At 43.1% G+C, this 12,424-nt stretch overlaps 1 protein-coding gene across 4 annotated transcripts in view; it reads left to right on the forward strand.

The window, feature by feature from the left end:
- Positions 1–12,424, forward strand: part of INTS9 (integrator complex subunit 9) — a 131,109-nt gene that overhangs the window by 63,805 nt on the left and 54,880 nt on the right. For all 4 annotated transcript variants that reach the window (XM_055428062.2, XM_055428063.2, XM_088837823.1 and 1 more), the window contains exon 6: positions 1,432–1,518. In XM_055428062.2, the coding sequence (XP_055284037.2) occupies positions 1,432–1,518 (87 nt within the window). The remainder of the gene's footprint in view (positions 1–1,431; positions 1,519–12,424) is intronic.

Raw genomic sequence — 12,424 nt, forward strand, 5'->3', positions numbered from 1 at the left:
TTGACTCTGAGAATGCTGTGAGCCAGATGCCAGCCCCTCCCAAGTCTCTGTGGGACAGAAGGTTGTTTCAAGTACCCATAGCATCATTTAGTGAGAAAAAAAAAAAATTACGTGAAGAAAATTACCCCAGAACAGAAAGAATTGTGTTGAAGCAAACAAACCAATATGGTATGAGGTAAAACTATCAAGACCCGAACCACAGGATCTGAGTGCAATGTAGACTCTTAGTTCTAGGTTCCAGAGTCTGACTGAAGTCCAGCAAGATGGAATTACCAGAAGCGAAGCAAAATCTGTCCGTGTTTTTTGTGTCAAATTTATTACCCTCAGTGTGTACAGAAAAACCGTAAAAGATCTGAGGGAAAGACATAATAGAAAAGTAAAGGTGATGGATCAGTTTCAGGGAGAGGAGAAACTGAAAGCATTAGATTGAGAAAGCTAAATCCTGAGGATGGACACAGCAGAGTGTTCTCCTGAAAGCTACAGCCACAACAGTCATGAGCCTGAATCCCAGATCTTCCAGTGCCAGAACAGCTGCTGCTCCCTTGAGATGAAAGAGAATGATGGTATTAGGAATAAGTAAATAAATGGAAACAACATGAAGTTTTCCAGCATTCAAAATGCTAATAAATCTATGGCTTGCCATGCCTATATTTATTGGGAGAGGATTAAAAGTCGCTATGGAACCTCTGTACTGGATTAAATTGGGGAGTCAAGATGTTAACAGTCTGTCTCTAGCTTTCTGGTCATCCTGTAGCTGTCCAGGGTCCCCTCCGTGCTCTGTTGCATGGCTTCCTCAGAGCGTGAGATCTTTGACCAGTTGAGTGAGGCATCTCTCAGGTTCCCTCAGGTGGGAGTCTGTGGAAATCCAGCTTGCAGTCGCAGAGCCTGTACTTTGGCAGGTCCTTGAGTTAGAGCTTTAGGATTAGTTCTTAGAGTACTCTTGCATGTGGAATTTTGTTAATTCCTAAAACATACATGAAGAAAATTTGTTTCACCAGTTTAAAAATGTCCATTTAACATTGTCGTTAAGAAACAATCCTGCCCCTACCTCTGCTACCACCAAAATCAGATACTTCATGCTCAGTTAGCTTTTTCTCCTGCTGTATTTTTAATTACTTAATTAAAGGCAGAGATCTTAAGAGAGTAAAACCATAGGTTTAAATATTTCCTTGCGAGATAAGCAACACTCCAGGCTTATTTTAAAGGTGAATTAAATCATTTACATTCCGAATTTTTAACATGGAAATTCAAGACAGAGTCTAAGTTTTTGTTCAGCTTTATATAAAATGGTGCCTACATTTATATGAAACAGGAAGAAAGATGATTGGGGAGGGGCAGGCAAACAAGCCCATTTCTCTTGACTGTGTTAAGAGTGCCATGTTTTTCTGACTGTCTTTTTGAGTGTTCATCACTTTCCTTGTTTCAACTCAGGCTTCTCATGGAAGAGTTGGTGAACTTCATTGAACGAGTGCCCAAGGCTCAGTCTGCCTCCTTGTGGAAGAATAAGGATATTCAGAGGTGAGCAGTGGGTGGTCCACTCCCCTTGACAGTCGTTGGGGTCAGGGGAAGGGCTTAGCAAAGCAGTCTCAAGTGTTTTCTTGTTTTCTGCTTAGTTTATACTATTAGAACTAAGATTCTCTTTTCCCTGTGTTTGATTCAACCAACATATTTTGAGAGGCAACCATGCCATATGCAAGGTAGTATGCTAGGTTTGGGTGTTCTGTAAACAGTTGGCTGTCTCTTTGAGGTTCAGAGGGGTTAATGGGAAGTCAGACAATGAAACATGTACATTACAGTCTTGGGTGGCCTGTATTGTAACAGATGCTTGGTCACAAGGCTATAGGCACTCAGGAAAATGAAGACGTTTCTTTGCTTAGGAAACTGAGGAGGGACATTCCATAGGAGAAGACAATTAAGGTACATCTCAGAGAAAGAAAAGGACTTCTCCTGATAGAAAAGGTCATAAAGTGGGGTCCAGGCAAAGCTTCGTAGGATACAGCAGTCCCCAGCCTTTTTGGCACCAGGGACCCATTTTGTAGAAGACAGGTTTCCCATGGACTGGGGCGGAGGATGGTTTGGGGATGGTCCAAGTGCATTACATTTATTGTGCACTTTACTTCCGTTATTATTACATCAACTCCACCTCAGATCATTAGGCATTAGATCCCAGAGGTTGGGGGCCCCTGATATAGTATATTCAGGGAACAATGAGAAGTCCAGGGTGGATTAGAATTGGTTGAGTACAGAGGGGGAAAAGTTAAATGTCCCTAGACAGGGACACTGGAGCAAGATAATGAAGTCTACCGTGTGAAGACTGGTTTTTCTGTAATCGGGTGTGGGAAGTCCATCCGGGGAGGTTGACGAGGCAGAGACATGATCATGTATCTACTGAGAGGAAGCAACCCTGGAAGCAGCATGGAGGATGGTTTGGAATACAGAGACAGGAGCAGGAAGCCCAGTGGCAGAAACCCAGGCAAGAGAACAGAAGCCTGAACTAAGAAGGCTGTAGCGGGAGAATAAGAGGTGAAGGGAGTGGAAATGCAGTCGAGAAGGCAGAGAGGCAGCTTGGTTCTTCTCCTGCGCTCATGTTTGATGGACAGTAGAGGACGCCAGTCAGTCTTAACACATTGCAGCTGGTCGGTCACCCCTGCCAGTTGCTGCCCTTAGCCCCCAGCGCCTCAGCCCCAGCCCTCCAGGCCTGGTGTCCAGAGTCAGAACTTGTCTGTAATTTCTTAGGTGTGTTTCTTATACTCCTAGCCATTCCTCTCTCTTCCAACTACCTCGTCACTGAGTTCTTTCCCTCTCGGTCCATGATTTGTGAGCCATCTATTACCTAAACTTTAGAATGTCTTGGGTTTTGTGACATTCTTTCTACAAGGATACATGAATATGAATAGGCTTCCCTGGTGGCTCAGACCATAAAGAGTCTGCCTGCCATGCAGAAGAGCCAGGTTCGATCCCTGGGTCAGGAAGATCCCCTGGACGAGGAAATGACAACCCACTCTAGTATTCTTGCCTGGGAAATCCCATGAACAGAGGAACCTGGCAGGCTACAGTCCATGGGGTCGCACAGAGTCAGACACAGCTGGTCAGCTAATACACACGATGAACATGTAGCTAGGAGAATATGCTTTGTTTGGTTTCTTGCTAATATTTTATTTTTTAATGTGGACCATATTTAAAGTCTTTATTGAATTTGTTACAGTATTACTTCTGTTTGACATTTTGGTTTTTGGCCCATGCAGCACGTGGGATCTTAGCTTCCCAACCAGGGATCAAACTTGCATCCCCTGCATAGGAAGGGGGGGTCTTAGCCCCTGGACCTCCAGGGAAGTCCCTGCTTGTTTTTATTCTGTGACTGTCTCAGAGTTTGAGACTATGAGTCTCCTCTATGCATTCCTTTATCATTTGTGACATTTATCTTGTTTAACTTCATAGCACTTGTTTTGTGCCGGACCCTCTTCTCAGGGTTTTCTTTAATTCACTTAGTTCTTCAACATGATCATTTTGCAGAAGAGAAAACAGGCACAGCGAAGTTAAGTAACTTGTTCGGCTCAACCAACTAGTGGATGGTAGAATTTGGATTCAAACCCAGGCAGCTGGGCTTGTCTGGATCCCAGCACCGAGCCGCTAACCACTGTGCTGGGCGGCCCCTCAGCCACTGCAGGCCTCTCCTGCAGAGCGTGTGAGCCCCTCGTGTGATGGAAGGAGAACTCATAAGAGTGCACATCTTCTGTGTTTTACGGGTCTTCTTTGTGTCTCTGTTTCCTTGACTGGGTACGTGGTATCTGATTGTCATTAGGAAACGCTTGGTAGATGCATGTGTTTCTGAGTCTTCTCAGTGCACGTGGCTGCCTTCCTTGATCTGCCAGCTTAGTACAGGTCCCCTCCCGTCCCGAGTGTGTTCTGATTCTCAGCTTCCTTCCTCCTGCCCATCACATACCTCCTCCCCTTTTCTTCCCTCTCCTGTCTGCCCACTGGCCCACACTTGTCCCAGTTCCTCTCTTCATCCCCCTCCTTAGAAACTTGAGGAGTTTGTTTTCCACTTGCTGTGGAACACGTACACCTTGGCTCCCCTCACTTCCTCCTTTTAAACTTATGCCCTTAAATATTCTGCCATGAAGAATTTGGGCACACCAGTGATGATGTTCAAAGGTCACTGTTTCCTGATTCCCAAACCCTGGGCCAAGCCTTGAGACATCCGAGTCCTTATTCTGCATTTTTGTTTGTGACCTTGGACAGAATCCTTGGCAGTGGTCTTTGCTTCCCATTCTTTGTAAAATACAAGACAACTGGCTCACTGAAAAAAATGCCACCGTATTTTGGGGGAAAAGGTGAACTGAACTTGAAGGAGCAGAGGGCTAGGGAGGAGGCCTGAAAGTAATTTCCTAAGGTGCTTTAGGGTGTCTCTTTTTTTAAAAAGGTGCTAGTTGAAATAAAACCTTGAATCTATTATCTCGCCACCTGGTGGGCAAAAGCCAGAAACTGTTGAGAGGAAGCTTGGTAGAGAAGAAAGGATAACTTGGACCAATCGGAGACTGGATTTCATTACTTCGTGTATCCTGAGCATATTTCTGATCCCCATCAAGCATTTCGTTTTGGTTTCTGAGCGTGAGATGAGCCATAGTTACTGATGGGGAACGAGAAGAGACTGATTATTGGAAAGATTACACCAAGGTGACAGACAATCAAGCAAGCCATGTCCTCTTTTTTTTCTCTTGAAGAAATTCAGCATAAGTATTAGAACTGGTAGAAAAATGTGAGGAGCTATTTTGTAATTGACATAAGACAAAAGAGTTCTCTCAAAATAGTCACCCAGAATTTCATCTTGTGCCAGAATAGCGTTTCATGTGAACATTTATGCGGAAGGATTTACACCCCTTGAAGAGTTCCCCATGTCATAAGCCAGATGATATCATATGTTCCAAGACACTGTGACAGACTCTACTGCGAATCACTGTTTGCTTGCTGTCACTTAGTACAGTGACCAAATGATACAGCTGTATCTTCTCTTTATATCTCAATTTATTTTTTAATTCCTGCATTCCCCTTGTTCCATTCCTATAAAATAGGGTTCACAAACTCAGATAATCTCTAGGGATGAGAAAGGGGCAGGTAAGTACAGGAGTGGGGTTGGCTACCAGGAACCATGGCCCGGTGACCACACCTCTCTAAAGGGGCAGCTGACACACAACTTCAGCACATTTTTGGCCATATGGGAAAGCAAGCCCATCACTGCCAAAACCTGTTCTTTTTTTTTTTTAATCTGGATGTTTCACATGTGATTTTTTTTTTCCTACCTTTTAAAAAGTTGGCTCTCACATTAAAATAAAATTCTGGATGAACACCTCAAGCAGAACACTTCCATGAGTTGGATTCAAGCCCCTAATTTTTGACCTAGACCTTATACAAGCTGTCTCATGGTTAAGTGTTTAAAATTAATGCATTTTAGTAGCTTAAGTTACTCATAAGACCATCAACCAAAAAAACAATACATGAAAATCTTTCAGACTCATTGGTTTCTGACAAATTCCCTTAAATCACAGGAAGTTAGTTTGAATGTGCATTTGATTTAGTATTATATTAGTGTGTTTACCAACCTGCCATCCCCCCAAAAAAAACATCACTCTTGCTTTTTGACAGCTGTCAGACTCCCCAACTCAGTTGACACTGCTCCCTGAGATTTATTTAGAAGTTAGCTATCCTTCTTCCTCATTTTGACATTACAGCTTACACTTCTTGAAAGAGAGATTTTTGAAGGGTAGGGAAAGGAGAATTCCCTACCATAAAATTTTTGAGCCTCTGACATCCCCATATACGCTTCAAAATTTAGGTTTTTAATGGGAAAATTTAAAGCACAATATTGCACTGAAGAAACTAACCCATCCTCTAATATTTTTTTATGTAAGTGTAGCATTTTTTGTATAAGACTAGAAATCTACAATTATAATTAAGAGACTAAATCATTACAGGATATTGTCACAATCCTCTGACTAGCGTTAAGGAATTATGCATCAATATATTCCTGGCTGAAATTTTATGGCAGTTTTCAGTACTCAGAGCTTAAAATGTGGGTTTATACCTTATAGAAGACATAATTTTTTTTAAAAAAAAAAAGCATATTGTACTTGAAGTTCCTGTGTTCTGACACTCCTTGGGTATTTATAGATGAATTTATCAGGTCTCGCTATGTAGTAGGAAGAAAATTAAAGCTATGGGCTTAGAGGTCAAATAGACTGGTGTTTAAATTTCAGATCTACTTTTTAGCTGTGGAAGTTTATCTCTTCTAGGCTGTTTCCTTGTTTATATAATTGGAATAATATTAGCAACGTCACAAGGTTGTTGTGAGGACTGAGTGAGTAATACAAGTCAAGTCCTTAAAACAGTGCCAGGCACACAGTAGGTGCTCAGCGAACACCAGCATCCTCTATCCCTTTAACGATACACGTGGCTCCCGTCACCCCCTTTCAGTAACCATCACACATCTGCCTTCCTCAGCCTTACTTATCTTTAAGCATTGCCTTTCCTAGTGAGAGCAGCGTATTTAGTAGAGCAGAAGGGAAGTTATTTTCCTAGTCCCCCTGTTGATGATCGTTAGCAGTATCATTCAGATTCTGGGACTCAGTCTTTTCTGTAATCTGAGAATTGAATTGAACACAGTTCGCTTATGTTACAGGTTTTAAAGATGTCCTTAAAGGTTCTCAGATAGTGGTGGTATTTTGATGGTGTCATCACAACTTTGCAGTTCTAGAAACTTAGTCATTTCATTTCACTTAGAGTCAGTTAGCCTCTGAGGGGCAGGTTCAGCCTAACTAAACTCCCAGGATACTGACTGACAGGCAAAAACTCCATTTAATTACTTTATCCTGAGAACTAGGAGTGTTCATCTGCCTAGGACTCTGTTTTGGGCAGCAAGTCCACTTAAAGAGATCAAATTATAGATAAGAGGGTTTTGATAAGCAGGAAATGAAACCAGAGATGGTTTAGGCCCTTCTCAAGAATTATTTATGTCATGCTTTGGTAGCCTAAACAATTGCCTTTGTGTTTTTAAGAGAGAAATTGATCTAAAACAAAAATCAAGGTTTATAATCTGATTTCAGTTTAGTATTAAGAAATGCTTGATTTTCAGGTTTTGCTTTTGGTAAATTCCATAGAGATCATCAGGCTTCCCTAGAGACTCAGTAATAAAGAATCCGCCTGCCAGTGCAGGAAACTCAGGTTTGATCCCTGGGTTAGGAAGATCCCCAGGAGCAGGAAATGGCTAATCTCCAGTATTCTTGCCTGGGACATCCCATGAACCGAGAAACCTAGCGGGCTACAGTCCATGGGATCACAAAGAGCTGGACACGATTGAGCAACTGAACAACAAAAGCAATGAAGATCATCAGTCCGCTAACACATCTCCATCGTCCCGCCACCTCCGTGTGTATTAAGCACACTTCACTATAATGAGAGGAAAGAAATTTTTTCTGCTGCTTTTCTTCTTTGTATTCTGCTCGTATATATATTTTGTTCATTCAGTCATTCATTCATCAAACGCTCAGAAAAAGCCCAACCAGTAGTTTTATTTATAAGCTTTCAAGTGGTCCCTGTGGACCTAAAAGTCTTGCTCTTTTACGAAAACACATGATCTTGTGCTGGTAGGATGGAAGAACAGACAGCAGAGCTCGGGCATGATGTCAAGCCCTGGGAAAAGATGTTTATTAAGCACTCAAGTGTGATAAGAACAAAACAATGAAATCTTTTAGAAAGTACGTATTAAACATTTAGACTCTGAGAACTTGACTTTGATAAATTAGAAAGCCAGCAAAAACAGAACTAGTTCCCACTGGGTTTCCTTATCCGACTTATCCTTAATCAGCCAATAATCCTAATGGCTTTGAATGGCTCTGTAAAGGCCTCTCTATAATTACGGCCTCAAGTGTAAGTTTTAGGGAAAGCTGAGTTAGACGAGATGTTAGGAGGTAGAAGGAGAAAGGGACCATGTATCTTGAAAGAGTAAAAATGGTGTTAGCGAAAGGAATTTGGGGGTAGAAATAGGAAACTCAGTCTTGTTTGTTGATTAACTCCCAAGGGCCTGGCATTATGATAAGTTTGTAGGGAAATGCCCCCAAAAGTGTAAGGCATAGTACCATGTCTAAGGAGCTTGTTGAACAAAGAATACATACTAAGTGGCGAGACTCAGGCCCGGCTTAGCAGGTTAAGCAGCGTTTGAATGAGGAAAGAGGTCACTCTAAGATAAGAGAATATTGTGGGCAAAACCACGCAATGTGGCATGACGGAGAGGGCACTGGCTGGGTTACGATTAGCCAGTGCACACCAAGGAGAGAGAAGCACTGCAAGCTAACCATGCACAAACGAGTATTCAGAGACTGTTCTTTTGGAAAAGCCAACAGCACATTTGACTGATTTCCTGGTTGAAGGCTTTTGTCTAGCGGATAGAAATTTATCAAATTGTTTTTGAAAACATAGTCACCAAACCTGTGTGATAAAGGAAACCTCTAGATGTTTCCAATAGAGAAATGACAAATAATTAGTTTTAGATCTGAAAGTAGTGTAGTCTATATATAAAGTACCAGAATAAGATACCCAAAGAATTTAATCATAAGAGTAAGGGGGAGGAATTCATAGGCACTGAATAATCATAAATGTATAATGTTAATAATATAGTATACATATACACGTGTGTGTGTGATTACTCATTTGCTTTGGTCTTCAACAGTTTTTGAAGGAAACATTTTATCGTCTATTTAGATTTATGAAGGGAAGAAAAGAGGTTCGGTGAATTATTCAATGTTGCAACTAAAGCAGAAATCAAATTTAAATTGGATATGATGACCATGCTGCAGATGTTCTGTACAGTTAGTGTTTGTAAAAATGTCATTGACCAGACCTGAGGAAAGCCCAAACTTAGTTGAAAATAGTGCCTCTGTACCAGAGCACAGCCCAAGATGCTTCCTAATTTATTAGTATCTGGGTCTCCCACCAGGCCACCCTTTCCTCAGGCTTCATCAGGAGGATTCCCTTCTTGGCTCACTCACATTGAGGTTGGAAGGATTCAGTTCCTCAGGGATGTTGGACTGAAGCCTCCCTCGGGTCCTTGCCACATGGGCCTCTCCTCAGAACAGCTCACAACACGGCAGCTGGCTACATCAGAGCGAACAGGAGGCCAGAGGAGAGATTGTGGACAAGAAGGAGGTCACAGTTCTTTGTAACCTAATCTTGCAAGTGACCGCTTGTCACTTTGGTCATATTCTCTTCATTAGAAGCTAGTCGGTAGGTCCAGCCTACATCTGGTGGGAGGGGCTCACACAGGGGGGTAAGTATGGGAGGTGGGGAGCCTAGGAAGCCATGTCAGAAGCTGCCTGACCCATCCTAAGCTGAGCAGGTCAGACTTGAGACCAGAGTCGTGGGGACCTGCCTGACCTTCCTCTCCTGGCTCACTGATCAGTTTCTCCAAGATGCTTTTTACCTCATCGCATGCTTTCTTAGGGCTCACCTCTCCCCAGACTTACCAGTGAGCTTCAGATAATACAGACACGTGGATCAATGGAACCCAATAGACAACCCAGAAGTAAACCGATGTACCTAAAGTCAATTAAAGAATGTGCATCTGATCTAGCTGGCGTGTGACTTGTTAGCACAATCTCAATCAGAGGTGTCTCTATGGTAGGGCCTGGGCAGAGCTGAGACCAATTAAAACAAATCCAACTGAGATGAAAGATGTGATTGGGCATCATCATTTATCACTCTAGCCACTCACATAATAACCTTGCAGCTTGGGTGGCAAGTTAAGAAACTCCTGCTCATACCCAGCCCAAAGAAGGAAGTCTTTATTCTTAATGAAGGGCAGTCCTGGGAAGCCCAAGTCATAGGGCCTCCTGATCTCAAGGAATTTAAAGGAGGAACTAAAGCAGGCCTTCTCAGGTGGCTCAGTGGGGAGATTAAAAAAAAAAAAAAAAAAACTCACCTGCCAATGCAGGAAATATAGGTTCAACCCCTGGATCAGGGAAGATCCCCTGAAGGAAAAAATGGCAAGCCACTCCAGTATTCTTCCCCGGAAGATTCTGTGGACAGAGGAGCCTGGCCAGCTGTAACAGTCCATATGGTCGCAGAGAGTTGGACACGACTGAGTACACAAACACACTCAAAGCAGGGGAGTAACTTGGGTTCTTCCTTGAGACTCTCTAGAGCAGTGCCTGAGCCACTCAAGTTCAGGGTCATGTCAGTTCATCTAAAGAAATTACCCTGGTTAAAGTCCACTACAGTATTGTTGGAAAATGCTTCTTCTGGGGCAGTGATGGTGTGTTTGTTGGGGAAGGTTGGAGAGAGCCCTCACCCAGCCTCTGTTCTATGGGAGACACTTCTGTGCGTTCTGTTCTTCACTCCTCACAGGACAGCTCTAAAAGGGAGGTGATGCTCTCCTTTTTCACAAATGAGGAGACTGGGGCTCACAGGTGAAGAGGCAGCGCTGAGATTTACATCAGACAAGTCTGAATTGTCTGCCCTTCCCCTGGTGTGCCTCTGAGAGAAACTTCTCCTTCCTCAGTGGGTGGAAGATAGGAGCAGGGATGCGGAAGGAGACAGAAGTGTTGGTGGCCACCCCTTGCCATGAACCTGCTCCAGAGAGGGCTTCTGTGCCACTTCCTGGGCTCTGAGACTCCATCAGCCATCTTCTCAGCACACAGGATGTGCACCTGGCCGAGACAGGTGCCACAAGACCTGAGAAAAGGTGACAGGTCGCCTAGATTTTAAAGCAGGAGTAAGGCGTCCCCACTGGCTCAGTGGTAAGAATCCACCTGCAGCGCAGGAAATGCACGAGATGCGAGTTCAATCCCTGGGTCGGGAAGAGGGCATGGCAGTCCACTCCAGTATTCTTGCCTGGGAAATCCCATGAGCAGAGGAGCCTGGTGGGCTACAGTCCATGGGGTCACAGAGAGTCAGACACAACTGAGCATGCACGCACGTTGTCCACACAAAATGTGAAGAAGTGGGCAGTGGAGTGTTACGGCTTTGAGGGAGCCTGGCACTTAGAGAGCTCCTTATGTAGTTCAGTGTCTAAACTGTAGGCTGAGGCAGGACCGTGATAAAGAAGAGGCTTGTAAGTCATGCTGAGAGCCTGCAGCTTTATCCTGAATGTAACGGTGAACCATTAAATTGGAGGAGGAGAGAGAGAGAGAGTGTGTGTGTAAAGATTTGCATTTTCAGTGTATCATTTAGCCCCTTCTGGGAGGGAAGACAAGTATGCAGGCAAGGATGACTTACGATGGTTTTCCATGTCTCCTTTTTTGCCTTGTACTGTTGTAAAAATTTTTTCAGACTAAGTTCCTGTGAGCTGAGGCCTTTATGTTATACCTATTCAATTCCTTACGGGACTTGAGTACTATGGCCATAATCAGGGCTCAGTAAGTATTTATTGACTCAATATTGTCAAACCTTAATCAGTTCTCTCTATAAAGAGATAGGTACATGAAATAAGATACATACATGAAATAAGATAGGATAATAAGGAAATAAGGATAGGTACATGAAATAAGAAAATCTGCACCTGTTTATGCAGAAGGTAACAGGAAGGATTGTTGTTATTTTGTTGCTGCAGAGACAAAGGTGAAGAGAACTGGACCTACATGATCCATCTGCTGTTTTTACTGAATCTCTGTTCCGTGTTTACATTATTATGACCATGGAAATGCAATTTACTGGCCGTATAACACTGTTAGGAATTTTTTTCTTGCACAACTTTGTTTTCCCTTGAGTTAGTAATTATCTTGTTTGTTTATTTGCTTAGTTTTCTGTGTGTGTATGTGCTCAATTGCTCAGTCATATCCAACTATTTATGACCCCTTGTCTATAGCCTGCCAGGCTCCTCTGTCCATGGGATTTCCCAGGCAAGAATTCCAGAGTAGGTTGTCATTTCCTTTCCCGGGGATCTTCCTGACCCAGGGATGAAACCTGCATCTCCTGCATTAGCAGGTGGATTCTTACCCACTGGGCCACCTGGAAAGCCCTTACATATTATATTACTAATTGATCTCTAACCTTTCCCACATTTGTCTGAGTCTCTCCTCACTATGTTCAGACTTGGTGAATAGTCTGACAATTTTATATTCCTGTTCTAGAAGTCCCCCCTCCCTGAGTCTTCACTCTTACCCTGTCTGGTGTCAGATGCTCTTGGGACTGCTACACAGCATTCAGTCTGGGACTTCCTCCACCTTGATCCCATAGATTTTTTCTGGGCCTTTCTTTTTCTGGTTTACACCTTCGTTTTGCCAGGCATCTCCTCCACCAGCTCCCTGAAGAAGAGTGCATGAGAAGTAAATTTTTTATGACTCTACACATCTAAAACATATGCATTCTACCCTCACACTCCAATGGAAATGCAAACTAGATGTAGTTTGCTCATGGAATTTTTGAAGTATTGCGC

Source organism: Moschus berezovskii, chromosome 7 (assembly GCF_049115385.1).
Source record: "Moschus berezovskii isolate FMDL1 chromosome 7, NW_MosBer_1.0, whole genome shotgun sequence".
Taxonomy (NCBI): Eukaryota; Metazoa; Chordata; class Mammalia; order Artiodactyla; family Moschidae; genus Moschus; species Moschus berezovskii.